Below are 18457 nucleotides of genomic sequence, written 5' to 3'. Positions count from 1 at the left end.
TCTTTGGCTTCCTGGATTCTCCTCTGGTGGTCAGAGACCCATTCCAGGGAGGCTTGCGGAGAGTTGTTGAACGGGGTTTGGAGCCCAAATACTCGGTCTTTATGCAGCTGCCCATGTTGCCCCATCATCAAGTAGAACAATGGACTGTATTATTATAAATCTCCAACAGTTCGGGCAGCAGACAGGGCCACTCTTCATGTCTTGACACTGAGGCTGCTCGCAACATGTGGAAAAAGATTTGATTGATCTGCTCACAGAGCCCGTTCCCCTGGGGGTGGTAAGCAGTAGTCCGGAGTTTCTTGCAGGCATGGAATTGACACAGCTCTTGGAAGAGTTGGGCCTCGAAGGCCGTTACACGGTCTGTCAGGACAGACTCCGGACACCCAAGGGTTTGCACCCAATTGGAGTAGAACATCTGAGCCGCTGTCTTGGCTATGAGGTCTTTAACAGGTACAACGACAACCCACTTAGAGTAGTGATCCACCATGGTGAGAGCATAAGTGTACCCGGACCGGGTAGCAGAAAACTTGACATGGTCTAGCTCGACCAACTGGTTAGGCCTTTCACTCTGGATGGAATGGAGGGGTGCTCTTGCGTCCTTGAGCACATTCTTAGTGATGTTACAGACAGCACATTCACTGCACCATTTCTCAATGTCGCTTCGCATTCCGATCCAATAGAATCTTCTTTGCCTGACAGTAGCTTCGGTCTTGTGGACTCCAAAGTGTCCCAACTGATCATGGTATGCGTTGAGGACCATCGCCTTGTCTCTTCAGGGAACCAGAATCTGTTGAAGTCGATCACTAGAGACCGGATCCAAAGAATTTCGGCACAACAGCCCTTTGCGCACAGACAGTTGCTTCCTCTGTCACCACAGACATTTCAACTCATAATCACAATGGGCCCGGCGTAGTCGGGTTGGTACCTTTTTCATCTGAAGGTAGTCCAACAGATCCCCCATGACTTGACTTTCGTCTTGAAGAGTCTTCCAGGTGTATAGGTCTTCTTTAACCTTTTGAGATCTGGGTTCACCTTCCATGAGGGTGGTCACAACATTCTGGTTCACGAACCGTTGGTAAAATGGGCGAATCTCCACGTCTTCCCACACTTCTTCGACAGGGGGTTCTTTTCCGGGTGTCATCCAAGACAGTACATCGGCATTGACATTCAACTTGCTGCTTCTGTACTTGATGATCAAACTGTAATTATCCATGTAAGTATCCATGTCTGGGGACTGGCTGCCCATTACCCGAAACTACTCTGAAGTTAACATCATCAGGCTCACACAATAAACTAGCTTCGTAATGCTGATAGAAAACACTTAGATATAGAAGACACTTGTGACCCTGTATCTATCAACGCCTCCAAGTGTACACCTTCTACAATAACTTTTACATAGGGGCAGGAGGCGACATAAAGTTAGAGTCCTGACTTAGGTCATTCGGGGATTGGACCTGATGACTGTTTTTCTGGGGGCCGGTCCGCGAACTCAGGGAAAATCTGTTTAAATCCCAACACTGTCCAATGTCCTGACTTGGCAAGCTCCTTCATAGCCTGTTCAATGTCCTGCCTAACATTCTGGAGATCTGAGGCTGCAGTGTTTCCCAACCAGGGTGTCTCCATATGTTGCAAAACTACAACTCCCAGCATGCCTGGACAGCCGACAACTCTTCCCCTGCAACACAGGGCGGCTCTTTGGTTCTCCTCGCTTGATTGAAGAGGCGTAACTGCTGGGGTCTGATGGGGCGGAGCTGCGACCGCTCGAGCGTGTGGGAAACACCGGACCAACTTAACCCTTTCAGGTACTCACCGTAGCAGATAACAGTCTTTTCTTCACCTCCCCCTCTATTTCACAAGCGCCACGAGTAAAACACTTTCCTCTGACAAAGTCCCGAACACTTTCTGGTGCAAATTCATTCCTATTGGCATGCGGTTTTTGCAGACAATACTGGTCACAGTTCAGACTAGGAGGGGAGGACATGTGGCATAAGGCACACACCCGTATCCTGTTCGTGACGCCAAAAGTTGTGGTACCGGGGTGTGATGAGGGCAGATGTTGTTACCCTAGGGGCAGATGGCATTAACCCCTTGTATTCGTGACGCCAGGGCGTGGTTTATCCTCTATACCACGCGAAGGTATACCGCTAGATCCTGGGCTAGGCATGGGGGCAAATTATGACTCCGACGCCAAGTTACAGATAATGGTAAATACACTGTATGACCCCCCATTCTCTTAAACGGGTACTCCGGTGGAAATTTTTTTAATGTTTTTTTTTTAATCAACTAGTACCAGAGAGTTAAACAGATTTGTGAATTACTTCTATTAAAAAAATCTTAATCCTTCCAGTACTTATTAGCTGCTGAATACAACAGAGGAAATTATTTTCTTTTTAGAACACAGAGCTCTCTGCTGACATCACGAGCACAGTGCTCTCTGCTGACATCATGAGCACAGTGCTCTCTGCTGACGTCTCTGTCCATTTTAGGAACTGTCCAGAGCAGCATATGTTTTCTATGGGGATTTTCTCCTACTCTGGACAGTTCTTAAAATGGACAGAGATGTCAGCAGAGAGCACTGTGCTTGTGATGTCAGCAGAGTGCTCTGTGTTCCAAAAAGAAAAGAATTTCCTCTGTAGCATTCAGCAGCTAATAAGTACTGGAAGGATTACATTTTTTTTTAATAGAAGTAAATTTCAAATCTGTTTAGGTACGCACGCTGGGGGAAGACTCATGATTGAGTTTCGCCTAAGGCAGTGTTTCCCAACCAGGGTGTCTCCAGATGTTGCAAAACTACAACTCCCAGCATGCCTGGACAGCCTTCGGCTGTCCAGGCATGCTGTGAGTTGTAGTTTTGCAACATCTGGAGACACCCTGGTTGGGAAACACTGGCCTAAGGCCTTACAAAGTCTAGAGCCGCCTTTGTATTTCTGAATAGTTTTGCGCACAATGATGAATGAGGTTGTGACTAGGAACCGGTGTGATCACAAGGTGTAATCCCCAGAAGCGATGTGTCTTATTGGATTAGTAATTAATTCACAATTTATGCGGATTACATCTTCCTGGAAATGTTTTATTGATCTATATTTAAATCTCGATTTACCTTATAATGAGAGAAAAGGAGACCAGCGGGGAGGCACCTTGTGCGTTACCACAAAAAATAGATGGATAAAAGAATGACGAACACCGTCCTTAAGCTGTGTTCGCCCCTTAGGTAGTGGTCGCCTACCATTAGTGTTGCTCCGAATATTCGCAATGCGAATTTTATTTGCGAATATCAGATATTCGCAAATATAGCACTATATATTCGAAATGACAAATATTTGTTTTTTTTTGTTTTTTTTTCACATTACACAGTGATCATCCCTCTCTGCTTCCAGCTTGTGTGATGTAAAGAAGACTCTAATACTACTGTAGGAGACTGGCGTGCGAATTTTCGCATATGCTAATTTTCACCTATGTGAAAATAAAATGCGAATATTACGAATATGCAAATTAAGTGAATATATGGCGAATATTCATCCACATATTCGCAAAATATCGCGAATTTGAATATGGCCAATGGCGCTCAACACTATTTACCATGAGCGAAAGGAAAATTCGCATGTAGACCCAACTAGTGGGTTGCCAAGATGTGAACAGCCAACTGCTGAGCCCGAGTCTCAGGAGACTGAGTAAACCAATCCCAATCGCTTCTCGGCCTTTTGGCTAAGATGAAGTGTAGTACCTTTCCTGTTAGTTGGCGGTGTGGAAGACCACCAAGGCAGGATGGGGAACCACACAGTAGACGGGTGTACCAGGGATGGTTGTGGAGGGCAGCAGTCATCCCCGATGAGACTTGTTCCCTGCTGGATCTGGCCTTAAGGTCCGGGTAGAGTGAAGGCCGAGGTGCACAAGTGCCCTGGGAGTGGTGACCCCAGGGTGCCGGAATTCACTTGGGATTGGCAACCCCACTTGAATGAAAGCACATAGCACACGCTTTTTCTCTCACTCTTCTGGGCACTCACCCTTAGTATCCCGGCCTTCCGGCTAGGATCGGGGAATTTTTATAGATCCGGTCGGATGTCCGGGCAGTATTACACACTGCGCACATCCACTTATTTATTTATTTATTTATTGTTTGTCACTGTGTCCACTTTTTGTGTTCGTTTGTTCACTAGGATTTGGTGGGGTGCGGTAGCCCTTCTGGGTGTCCCTCCTGCCGGTCTAGGGGAGGTGTGTGTGGCCATTAGGTTTCTCACCTCCCTGCTATACCCCGTGGTATCCTGTTTCGGCAGGATGCCAAACCGGTTTTACTGGTTCCTTGGTGACAACCTGGTTAACGCCTAGTTGTTTACCGGGAACACTTTCGGTCCCTGAGTAGCTTCGGCAAAAGGGGATATCGTACCTGGAACCTCGCAGGTGCCTTTTGGCGCGGAGGCGAAGGGTTTGGTTTGTTAGGGGCCCTCTCTCCTTTCGGAGAAGGGCTTGCGATAGACCGCATCCTCGTGCACGTTTTTTTGTGTGAACACTTGCACTTTTTACTTGCACTTGGGTGATTTGAGAGCACGTACCTCGGCTTTCAATAAAAAATAAAAAAACAATCCCGACGGATATGATGCAGAGAAGAAAAAATGACCCTTGAAGTGGCGCCACTTCAAGGGTCATTTTTTCTTTTCTGCATCGTTTTACTTTATGTCCTGTCCCAATCCCAGAACTGAACGTATCCATAGTTCATCGCAAAAGAATATCCGTGTGGCGTACAGTACATTGGCCGGTCCGCGACCTCAGGGGAAATCCCAGCACTGTATTTTCCAATGTCCTGACTTGTACAGTAAGTGCAAAAGGGTCTTTGAGTCCCCGAGGGTCTATTGGACGGAGGATTGTGATAATTGAAATTGCGGAGAGCAGGAGCAGGGGAAGGTTTTCTAGGCAGGGGCGGTTGACGGTCAGGTATAGCGGCCCGGGTGGCAACCTCCTTCACAGCCTTAGTCAGCTGCTCAATGTCCTGCCGAACACTCTGGAGATCTGAGGCTGCGGTGACTGGCAAAGTAGATGATACTGGGGCGGGGGCTGGTGGTGGTATAGATCCGGCTACCGCCCCTAGTGTCTCTGGAACAGGTGTAAGGAGTGTACAAATGTCTACTAACTCGGTCCTGGAATCAATCACTTGGATGGTCAGTCTTTTAAAAGCATGGAAGGACAGACTGGGGTTTTGGACCACTATGATAGCCTGGGGGAGTAGGGTATGTGGGGTGTAGCTGTGCGGTGACTAAAGGCTGTCTGGTTAACCCTTTCTATTCGTGACGCCAGGGTGAGGGCTCCTCTGTAATGCTTGTCCTACCGCCACCCTTCCCAAGAGCGATAGGGAGGTATAGAATAATTGAATGTCCACAACCGGAGAGTTTGCTGAAAACAGTCGGAACTTTACTGAAGATTTTATGCAAGCTTCATAATCGGAACAGTCTCTATACATGCAAAGTCTCTTAGAGATTGACAGTGGTTGGTAACTTAAGCGTTTTAGAGTCCGTAGACTGATATGTGGTGTCCCACTGGATTTAGGGGGTTTAGTTGTGGTCCAGTAGTCACGCTAGCTTTAGCAGGGGTAGTTTAGAACTCATGGTTTAGTTCAGGCTGAGGCTGGTAGGTTTTCTGGCCTAACGTGTCTTTGAAAGTTGCGCAGATCCGTCCTGCTAGTCCGGCATCCACGAGAGCAGCAACCCAAGAGAGCGATAATTGGCTACAGCTCCCTTATATGGGCAGGGGCTGGACTTAAGCTCACTGGTCCATACAACTGTCAATCTTCTGTACAGAGAGTTATGGGTAAACATGTGACCCAAGGCCCTTCACAGGTCCTCCAACATATCATACAGGAATTAACATGGTAACAAGACCGAAGGTTCTGCAACGCTAACAAGGTAAGTAGACTAATATACACTATATTAAATATATACATAATAGCATTAAGAAATTAGAAAAGGAGGAGGCAACTAGGGGCTGTCCCACCTGGGGGACCCTACCTGAGCGTAGTAACTCTGACTTTGGGGACCACCATACAAGGTACGGTATGTAATACGGTACCGGGACACCACACCACTAACAATCTCAGCTGGGCTTTGTCCCACTTATTATGAGCCCCATCGATAAATCTGTCCATTAACACCTTGTTGCCCTGCACGGGAGTTATACCATCTAGTTTCTGGACAGTCTCCAGGGCATTCTGTAGGACTTTCAAGGTCTCACCTGGCTTCTGTCGCCTTTCATACAGCCGGAGACGTACCTCTGATGGAGAATGTGACTCAAATACCTGGTACAGTCCTTCAAAGATCTGCTCTACAGTCGCCTTCTCGGAGGCTGGCCCTCTAACGCTGGTTCCTGTAGTTGTCCTTTCATTTTTCAAAAATGAAAGCAGCGATCTGATTGGTTGCTATGGGCAACTCAGCAACTTTTCCTGTGGACAGGATTTGATAAATCTCCCCCATTTATGTTTCTAAACCTCAACCTGTGAGAAAATCCTGCATGCGCCCCCTGGTGAGCGGCGATAAATACACTGTATGACCCACCATTCTCTTAAAGTGGTACTCTGGTGGAAATTATTATTATTTTAAATCAACTGGTGCCAGTTATATGAGGGATACCTTATATGAAGGACACGTTATATGAGAGACACGTTATGTGGGGGACACGTTATATGAGGGACAACTGGTGCCAGAAAGTTAAACATATTTGTAAATTACTTCTATTAAAAATCTTAATCCTTCCAGTACTTATTAGCTGCTGAATACTACAGAGGAAATTCTTTTCTTTTTGGAACACAGACCTCTCTGCTGACATCACAGGCACAGTGCTCTCTGCTGACATCTCTGTCCATTTTAGGAACTGTCCAGAACAGCATATGTTTGCTATGGGGATTTTCTCCTACTCTGGACAGTTCCTAAAATGGACAGAGATGTCTGCAGAGAGCACTGTGCTCGTGATGTCAGCAGAGAGCTCTGTGTTCCAAAAAGAAAATAATTTCCTCTCTAGTATTCAGCAGCTAATAAGTACTGGAAGGATTAAGATTTTTTAATAGAAGTAATTTACAAATATGTTTAAGTTTATGTCCCTCATATAACATGTCCCTCATGTAATGTGTCCCTCATATAACGTGTCCCTCATATAATGTGTCCCTCATATAACGTGTCCTCATATGACGTGTCCCTCACATAACCTGTCCCTTATATAACGTGTCCCTCATATAACGTGTCCCTCATATAACGTGTCCCTCATATAATGTGTCCCTCATATAACGTGTCCCTCATATAATGTGTCCCTCATGTAACGTGTCCCTCATGTAACGTGTCCCTCATATAACGTGTCCCTCATGTAACGTGTCCCTCATATAACGTGTCCTCATATAACGTGTCCCTCATATAACGTATCCCTCATATAACGTGTCCCTCATATAATGTGTCCTCATATAACGTGTCCCTCATATAACGTGTCCCTCATGTAACGTGTCCCTCATATAATGTGTCCCTCATATAACGTGTCCCTCATATAATGTGTCCTCATATAACGTGTCCCTCATATAACGTGTCCCTCATGTAACGTGTCCCTCATGTAACGTGTCCCTCATATAACGTATCCCTCATATAACGTGTCCCTCATAAAACGTGGCCCTCATATAACGTGTCCCTCATATAACGTGTCCCTCATATAATGTGTCCTCATGTAACGTGTCCCTCGTATAACGTGTCCCTCATATAACGTGTCCCTCATATAACGGGTCCCTCATGTAACGTGTCCCTTATATAACGTGTCCTCATATAATGTGTCCTCATATAACGTGTCCCTCATATAATGTGTCCCCCATATAACGTGTCCCTCATATAACGTGTCCTCATATAACGTGTCCCTCATATAACGTGTCCTTCATATAACGTGTCCTTCATATAACGTGTCCTCATATAACATGTCCCTCATATAACGTGTCCTCATATAATGTGTCCCTCATATAACGTGTCCCTCACATAACGGGTCCCTCGTATAATGTGTCCTCATATAACGTGTCCCTCATATAACGTTTCCCTTATGTAACGTGTCCCTCATGTAACGTGTCCCTCATGTAACGTGTCCCTCATATAACGTATCCCTCATATAACGTGTCCCTCATATAACGTGTCCCTCATATAACGTGTCCCTCATATAACGTGTCCCTCATATAATGTGTCCTCATATAACGTGTCCCTCATATAACGTGTCCCTCATATAAAGTGTCCCTCATATAACGGGTCCCTCATGTAACGTGTCCCTCATATAACGTGTCCTCATATAATGTGTCCTCATATAATGTGTCCCTCATATAATGTGTCCCCCATATAACGTGTCCCTCATATAACGTGTCCTCATATAACGTGTCCCTCATATAACGTGTCCTTCATATAACGTGTCCTCATATAACATGTCCCTCATATAACGTGTCCTCATATAACGTGTCCCTCATATAATGTTTCCCTCATATAACGTGTCCCTCATATAACGTGTTCCTCATATAACGTGTCCCTCATATAATGTGTCCCTCATATAATGTGTCCCTCATGTAACGTGTCCCTCATGTAACGTGTCCCTCATGTAACGTGTCCCTCATATAACGTGTCCTCATATAACGTGTCCCTGATATAACGTATCCCTCATATAACGTGTCCCTCATATAACGTGTCCCTCATATAACGTGTCCCTCATATAACGTGTCCCTCATATAACGTGTCCCTCATATAATGTGTCCTCATATAACGTGTCCCTCATATAACGTGTCCCTCATATAAAGTGTCCCTCATATAACGTGTCCCTCATATAATGTGTCCTCATATAACATGTCCCTCATATAACGTGTCCCTCATATAAAGTGTCCCTCATGTAACGTGTCCCTCATGTAACGTGTCCTCATATAATGTGTCCTCATATAACGTGTCCCTCATATAATGTGTCCCTCACATAACGGGTCCCTCATATAATGTGTCCCCCCATATAACGTGTCCCTCATATAACGTGTCCTCATATAACGTGTCCCTCATATAACGTGTCCCTCATATGATGTGTCCCTCATATAACGTGTCCCTCATATAATGTGTCCCTCATATAACGTGTCCCTCATTTAACGTGTCCCTCATATAACGTGTCCCTCATATAATGTGTCCCTCATATAACGTGTCCCTCATATAACGTGTCCCTTATATAACATGTCCCTCATATAACGTGTCCCTCATATAAAGTGTCCCTCATATAACGTGTCCCTCATATAACGTGTCTCTCATATAAAGTGCCCCTCATATAACGTGTCCCTCATATAACGTGTCCCTCATATAACGTCTCCCTCATATAACGTCTCCCTCATATAACGTGTCCCTCATATAACGTGTCCCTCATATAACGTGTCCCTCATATAACGTCTCCCTCATATAACGTGTCCTCATATAAAGTGTCCTCATAAAACGTGTCCCTCATATAACGTGTCCCTCATATAACATGTCCTGTAAATGTTTTATTGATCTATATTTACATCTCACTTTACCTCATGTCCTCTCCCAATCCCAGCACTGAACGTATCCATAGTTCATCGCAAAAGAGCGTCCGCGTGGTGTAGAGTACATCGGCCGGTATGCGTTATATGAATTGCATCCTTTGCCGTATTTTATCAACTCATAAAGTTCACATTTATGTAATAGTTTATAAAATGTTTTATTATTTTGTTGACGATAATTAATAATGAATAATTGAGTAATATGACATTATTTCCAGCATTTATTGATGAGCCATTAGACATTTAACCCTTTTCTAGTTTGAGTCGGATTTCAGAGTTGGATCCATCTTCTAAAAATACGTAATAGGATCGCGTTCGGTTGACCCTAGATGGAACCCGGCAAGACTCGGCTTCTCTCCGGTATGAGGAAGAGGTTTATATATCTTCACATGACAGAACTGATCCCCTCCGAGCCAGACCTGAGGAGAGACAGAGGGACACGTTATATGAGGGACACGTTATATGAGGGACATGTTATATGAGGGACACGTTATATGAGGGGCACGTTATATGAGGGACACGTTATATGAGGGACACGTTATATGAGGGGCACGTTATATGAGGGACATGTTATATGAGGGACACGTTATATGAGGGACACGTTATATGAGGGACACATTATATGAGGGACACATTATATGAGGGACACGTTATATGAGGGACACGTTATATGAGGGACACATTATATGAGCGACACGTTATATGAGGGACACGTTATATGAGGACATGTTATATGAGGGGCACTGTATATGATGGACACGTTATATGAGGACACGTTACATGAGAGACATGTTATATTAGGGACACGTTATATGAGGACATGTTATATGAGGGGCACGTTATATGAGGGACACATTATATGAGGGACACGTTATATGAGGGACACGTTATATGAGGGACATGTTACATGAGGGACACATTATATGAGGGACACATTATATGAGGACACGTTATATGAGGGACACGTTATATGATGGACACGTTATATGAGGACATGTTATATGAGGGGCACGTTATATGAGGGATACGTTATATGAGAGACACGTTATATGAGGACACGTTATATGAGGGACACGTTATATGAGGGGCACGTTATATGAGGGACATGTTATATGATGGACACGTTATATGAGGGGCACGTTATATGAGGGATACGTTATATGAGAGACACGTTATATGAGGACACGTTATATGAGGGACACGTTATATGAGGGACACGTTATATGAGGGACACGTTATATGAGGACACGTTATATGAGGGACACGTTATATGAGGGACACGTTATATGAGGACACGTTATATGAGGGACACGTTATATGAGGGACACGTTATATGATGGACACGTTATATGAGGACACGTTATATGAGGACACGTTATATGAGGGACATGTTATATGAGGGACACGTTATATGAGCGGCACGTTATATGAGGGACACTTTATCTGAGGGACACGTTATATGAGGGACACGTTATATGAGGGGCACGTTATATGAGGGGCACGTTATATGAGGACACGTTATATGAGGACACGTTATATGAGGGACACGTTATATGAGGGACACGTTATATGAGGGACACGTTATATGAGGGACACGTTATATGAGGACACGTTAAATGAGGGACACGTTATATGAGGGACACGTTATATGAGGGAAACTTTATATGAGGGACACGTTATATAAGGGACACGTTATATGAGGACACATTATATGAGGGACACGTTACATGAGGGACACTTTATAAGGTGGACACGTTATATGAGGGACACGTTACATGAGGGGCACGTTATATGAAGGACACGTTATATGAGGGACCCGTTATGTGATGGACATGTTATATGAGGGACACGTTATATGTAGGACACGTTATATGAGGGACACGTTATATGAGGGACACGTTATATGAAGGACACGTTATATGAGGGACACGTTGTATGAGGGACACGTTATATGAGGAAACGTTATATGAGGGACACATTATATGAGGGACATGTTATATGAGGGACACGTTATATGAGGGACACGTTATATGAGGACACGTTATATGAGGGACATGTTATATGAGGGACACGTTATATGAAGGACACGTTATATGAGGGACATGTTATATGAGGGACACGTTATATGAGGACACGTTATATGAGGGACAAATTATATGAGGGACACGTTATATGAGGGACACGTTATATGAAGGACACGTTATATGAGGGACACGTTATATGAGGGACACGTTATATGAGGGACATGTTATATGAGGGACACGTTATATGAGGGACACGTTATATGAGGGACATGTTATATGAGGACACGTTATATGAGGACACGTTATATGAGGGACACGTTATATGAGGACATGTTATATGAGGACACGTTATATGAGGACACGTTATATGAGGGACACGTTATATGAGGGACATGTTATATGAGGGACACGTTATATGAGGGACACGTTATATGAGGACACGTTATATGAGGGACACGTTATATGAGGGACACGTTATATGAGGGACATATTATATGAGGGACACGTTATATGAGGGACATGTTATATGAGGGACACGTTAGATGAGGGACACGTTATATGAGGGACACGTTATCTGGCAGGAAAGGATTCGGCTCAGTGCTCGGTCAAACCAGATTATATTCTATGGCCGATACATATCCCCCCAGTATGGCCCCCTCTCCCACCATATCATCAGACAATCTATATGTTAGTTATGGTGTCTGGACCTACCTGGACCCTGGTGCACCATTGCAGAACACTTACCCTGACAAAGTAGTTGGTTCCGGCAACAACCTGGCTTTTGTATTTCATGGCCTTAAACTCTGCGGCATTAACCCCGGATTGTTTGAGAAACTCGGATTTTATCTGGTGACAAAAGGAACGATAGTGAAAATAATGCAATAAAAAACGAAAAGAGAAAAGTTATTCTCAACTAATCACCAGTACAGGGTAGTGAGTGCACAACTGGTATCCTGCACCTCCAGGATTGAAACCACAGGCTCTACGACCGAAATCACAGGCTCTACGACCGAAATCACAGGCACTATGACCGAAATCACAGGCTCTACAACCGAAATCACAGGCTCTACGACCGAAATCACAGGCTCTACGACCAAAATCACAGGCACTACGACCGAAATCACAGGCTCTATGACAAAAATCATAGGCTCTACGACCGAAATCACAGGCACTACGACCAAAATCACAGGCTCTACAACCGAAATCACAGGCTCTACAACCGAAATCACAGGCTCTACAACCGAAATCACAGGCACTATGACCAAAATTACAGGCACTATGACTGAAATCACAGGCTCTACGACCGAAATCACAGGCACTACGACCGAAATCACAGGCTCTACAACCAAAATCACAGGCTCTACAACCGAAATCACAGGCTCTATGACCGAAATCACAGGCTCTATGACCAAAATCACAGGCACTACGACCGAAATCACAGGCTCTATGACAAAAATCACAAGCTCTACGACCGAAATCACAGGCACTACGACCGAAATCACAGGCTCTACAACCGAAATCACAGGCTCTACAACCAAATTCACAGGCACTACGATCAAAATCACAGGCTCTACAACCGAAATCACAGGCTCTACAACCGAAATCACAGCGAAATCACAGGCTCTACGACAGAAATCACAGGCTTTACGACCGAAATCACAGGCTCTACGACCGAAATCACAGGCACTATGACCGAAATCACAGGCTCTATGACCGAAATCACAGGCACTATGACCGAAATCACAGGCACAATCAAGTTATTCTCAACTAATCACCAGTACAGGGTAGTGAGTGCACAACTGATATCCTGCACCTCCAGGACCGAAATCACAGGCTCTATGACCGAAATCACAGGCACTATGACCGAAATCACAGGCACTACGACCGAAATCACAGGCACTACGACCGAAATCACAGGCTCTACAACCAAAATCACAGGCTCTACGACCGAAATCACAGGCTCTACGACCAAAATCACAGGCACTACGACCGAAATCACAGGCTCTATGACAAAAATCACAGGCTCTACGACCGAAATCACAGGCACTACGACCGAAATCACAGGCTCTACGACCGAAATCACAGGCTCTACGACCAAAATCACAGGCTCTATGACCAAAATCACAGGCTCTACGACAGAAATCACAGGCTCTATGACAGAAATCACAGGCTCTACGACCAAAATCACAGGCTCTACAACCGAAATCACAGGCTCTACGCCCGAAATCACAGGCTCTATGACACCTCCTCAGAAACAGGAATATCTGATGTATCACAGACGCCAAAGGTGTATGCATGAAAAGTATGTTAATTTAGGAGAAGGGTGGCTCAACCACAATATGAAAGGCTGGGTGCTACTTGCAGTGTAAAATGCTAAACACAACACACTACTAGAAAGTTAAAGGTGTACTCCGGCCCTAAGACATCTTATCCCCTATCTAAAGGATGCGGGGTCCCGCCGTTGTGGACCCCCGTGATCTTGCATTCGGCACCCACCTCTTTGAGCTGCATGCCGCGCTGCCAGCTCACAAACTGCGGGGTGCCGACCACGAGGCTGGAGTATCGTGACAATACAATACGGCCTCCAGTACTGCCCACAATACTCCAAGTGAGGTCTCACCAGTGTTCTGTACAGCGGCATCAGCACTTCTCTCTACTGCTTATACCTCTCCCTATACACCCATGAGCACTTCTCTCTTTACTGCTTATACCTCTCCCTATAAACCCATGAGCACTTCTTTCTCTGCTTATACCTCTCCCTATACACCCATGAGCACTTCTCTCTCTACTGCTTATACCTCTCCCTATACACCCATGAGCACTTCTCTCTCTACTGCTTATACCTCTCCCTGTACACCCATGAGCACTTCTCTCTCTCTACTGCTTATACCTCTCCCTATACACCCATGAGCGCTTCTCTCTTTCTACTGCTTACACCTCTCTCTATACATCCATGAGCACTTCTCTCTCTACTGCTTATAACTCTCCCTATACACCCATGAGCACTTCCCACTACTGCTTATACCTCTCCCTGTACACCCATGAGCACTTCTCTCTCTCTCTCTCTCTACTGCTTATACCTCTCCCTATACACCCATGAGCACTTCTCTCTCTACTGCTTATACCTCTCCCTGTACACCCATGAGCACTTCTCTCTCTCTACTGCTTATACCTCTCCCTATACACCCATGAGCGCTTCTCTCTTTCTACTGCTTACACCTCTCTCTATACATCCATGAGCACTTCTCTCTCTACTGCTTATAACTTTCCCTATACACCCATGAGCACTTCCCACTACTGCTTATACCTCTCCCTGTACACCCATGAGCACTTCTCTCTCTCTCTCTACTGCTTATACCTCTCCCTATACACCCATGAGCACTTCCCACTACTGCTTATACCTCTCCCTGTACACCCATGAGCACTTCTCTCTCTCTACTGCTTATATCTCTCCCTATACACCCATGAGCACTTCTCTCTTTCTACTGCTTATACCTCTCTCTATACATCCATGAGCACTTCTCTCTCTACTGCTTATACCTCTCCCTATACACCCATGAGCACTTCCCACTACTGCTTATACCTCTCCCTGTACACCCATGAGCACCTCTCTCTCTACTGCTTATACCTCTCCCTATACACCCATGAGCACTTCTCTCTCTCTACTGCTTATACCTCTCCCTATACACCCATGAGCACTTCCCACTACTGCTTATACCTCTCCCTGTACATCCATGAGCACTTCTCTCTCTACTGCTTGTACCTCTCCCTGTACACCCATGAGCACTTCCCACTACTGCTTATACCTCTCCCTGTACACCCATGAGCACTTCTCTCTCTCTCTCTACTGCTTATACCTCTCCCTATACACCCATGAGCACTTCCCACTACTTCTTATACCTCTCCCTGTACACCCATGAGCACTTCTCTCTCTCTACTGCTTATATCTCTCCCTATACACCCATGAGCACTTCTCTCTTTCTACTGCTTATACCTCTCTCTATACATCCATGAGCACTTCTCTCTCTACTGCTTATACCTCTCCCTATACACCCATGAGCACTTCCCACTACTGCTTATACCTCTCCCTGTACACCCATGAGCACCTCTCTCTCTACTGCTTATACCTCTCCCTATACACCCATGAGCACTTCTCTCTCTCTACTGCTTATACCTCTCCCTATACACCCATGAGCACTTCTCTCTTTCTACTGCTTATAACTCTCTCTATACATCCATGAGCACTTCTCTCTCTACTGCTTGTACCTCTCCCTATACACCCATGAGCACTTCCCACTACTGCTTATACCTCTCCCTGTACACCCATGAGCACCTCTCTCTCTACTGCTTATACCTCTCCCTATACACCCATGAGCACTTCTCTCTCTCTACTGCTTATACCTCTCCCTATACACCCATGAGCACTTCCCACTACTGCTTATACCTCTCCCTGTACACACACGAGCACTTCTCTCTCTACTGCTTATACCTCTCCCTATACACCCATGAGCACTTCTCTCTTTCTACTGCTTATACCTCTCTCTATACATCCATGAGCACTTCTCTCTCTACTGCTTGTACCTCTCCCTATACACCCATGAGCACTTCCCACTACTGCTTATACCTCTCCCTGTACACCCATGAGCACCTCTCTCTCTACTGCTTATACATCTCCCTATACACCCATGAGCACTTCTCTCTTTCTACTGCTTATACCTCTCCCTATACATCCAAGCATTCTGCTAGCATTTCCTGCTGCTCTATTACATTGTCTTACTACCTTTAAGTCTTCTGAAATAATTCCTCCTAAATCCCTCTCCTCAGATACTGAGGTCAGGACTGTGTCACATGTTCTATATTCTGACCGAGGGTTTTTACGCCCCAGGTGCATTATCTTGCACTTATCCACATTAAATTTCAGTTGCCAGAGTTCTGACCATTCTTCTAGTTTCCCTAAATCCTTTTCCATTTGGCGGATCCTCCAGGAACATCAACCCTGTTACATATCTTTGTGTCATCAGCAAAAAGACCAAAACCATCGAGACCTTCTGTAATGTCACTAATGAAGATATTACACAATACTGGTCCCAGTACAGATCCCTGAGGTCCCCACTGGTGACAAGACCTCGCTATGAATATTCTCCATTGACTTTAACCCTCTGTTGTCTGTCACTCAGCCACTGACTAATCCACTCAACAATATGGAGTCCAAGCTCAATGACTGCAGATTATTGATAAGTCTTCTATGTGGACGGTGTCAGAAGCCTAAAATCTAGATATGGGACACAGACACAGAGGACTTTGGGATTTCCCCATGATGTTACTCACCGAGTCACAGGCGGCTTGTATCTCTGGGTCAGCGACCTTTTCTGCACCTATTCCCCCAACCAGACTTGGTGGGTTGTGAACGCCACCTTTACGGTGAGTAGCGGCCATTGTAGGTGCTATAGTATGGGCCTAGACAATGTACACATCAGCTTATATATCCATGGAGGGCGCCACCTGGTGGGAGAGGGGGTTATCTCATCTCTGATCACATAGACTCTCTGTAGTCTCTTCCTCTATATTCGCCTTATACCAGGACCTGGTATGAACCGTCTACAGACCGGAACATCTCAGGGTGCGGCAATAGGAAGGAGCGGAGGGGCTTATACATAAACTACTCCAGAAATACTTCTCCAGCGCCTCAGATTACTGATCTACTGCAAAACTAGTTTAGAAACAGGAGTAAGTAAGACATTTGCCCCAACTGGAGGAACCATGTCTGAAATATTGTCTGCTGAGCAGGATTCTGTGTCATAGGTCACAGGTCAGGGATTGTGCCGTCCCCTCATATAAAGTGCCGTCCATGTTGTTACTGAATAGTTTTGCAAGCGATGTTGAATGAGGTTGTGACTAAGAACAGGTGTAATCTCCAGAAGCGACGTGTCTTATTGGATTAGTAATAAAGTGTCTTTATTTATGAGGATTACACAGTCCTCTCTATCCCCTCCCCGCACTCATCTCTATGATCATAGACAGAACTGTGTGGTAATACAGATACAGCTGCACAGTCCTCTCTATCCCCTCTCTGCACTCATTTCTATGATCATAGAGAGAACTGTGTGGTCATACAGTTACAGCTGCACAGTCCTCTCTATCCCCTCCCTGCACTCATCTCTATGATCATAGAGAGAACTGTGTGGTCATACAGTTACAGCTGCACAGTCCTCTCTATCCCCTCCCTGCACTCATCTCTATGATCATAGAAAGAACTGTGTGGTCATACAGTTACAGCTGCACAGTCCTCTCTATCCCCTCCCTGCACTCATCTATATGATCATAGAAAGAACTGTGTGGTCATACAGTTACAGCTGCACAGTCCTCTCTATCCCCTCCCTGCACTCATCTCTATGATCATAAAGAGAACTTTGTGGTCATACAGTTACAGCTGCACAGTCCTCTCTATCCCCTCCCTGCACTCATCTATATGATCATAGAAAGAACTGTGTGGTCATACAGTTACAGCTGCACAGTCCTCTCTATCCCCTCCCTGCACTCATCTATATGATCATAGAGAGAACTGTGTGGCCATACAGTTACAGCTGCACAGTCCTCTCTATCCCCTCCCTGCACTAATCTCTATGATCATAGAGAGAACAGTGTGGTCATACAGTTACAGCTGTACAGTCCTCTATATCCCCTCCCTGCACTCATCTCTATGATCATAGAGAGAACTGTGTGGTCATACAGTTACAGCTGAACAGTCCTCTCTATCCCCTCCCTGCACTCATCTCTATGATCATAGAGAGAACTGTGTGGTCATAGTTACAGCTGCACAGTCCTCTCTCTCCCCTCCCTGCACTCATCTCTATTATCATAGAGAGAATTGTGTGGTCATACAGTTACAGCTGCA

At 45.3% G+C, this 18457-nt stretch overlaps 1 protein-coding gene across 1 annotated transcript; it reads right to left on the bottom strand.

Moving 5' to 3' along the window:
- Positions 1-9828: 9828 nt before the first annotated feature.
- On the bottom strand, positions 9829-16998 carry LOC130357535 (cystatin-A1-like). The gene is made up of 3 exons (XM_056560230.1): positions 16891-16998; positions 12307-12408; positions 9829-9957 (listed from the first exon to the last, which is right to left on the bottom strand). Exons 1-3 carry the CDS (start codon positions 16996-16998, stop codon positions 9829-9831), a joined length of 339 nt encoding a protein of 112 aa, XP_056416205.1.
- Positions 16999-18457: the final 1459 nt, after the last annotated feature.

Source organism: Hyla sarda, chromosome 2 (genome assembly GCF_029499605.1).
Source record: "Hyla sarda isolate aHylSar1 chromosome 2, aHylSar1.hap1, whole genome shotgun sequence".
Taxonomy (NCBI): domain Eukaryota; kingdom Metazoa; phylum Chordata; class Amphibia; order Anura; family Hylidae; genus Hyla; species Hyla sarda.
Note: the sequence above shows the minus strand (reverse complement) of the source record. Positions and strands in the feature narration are given on the sequence as shown.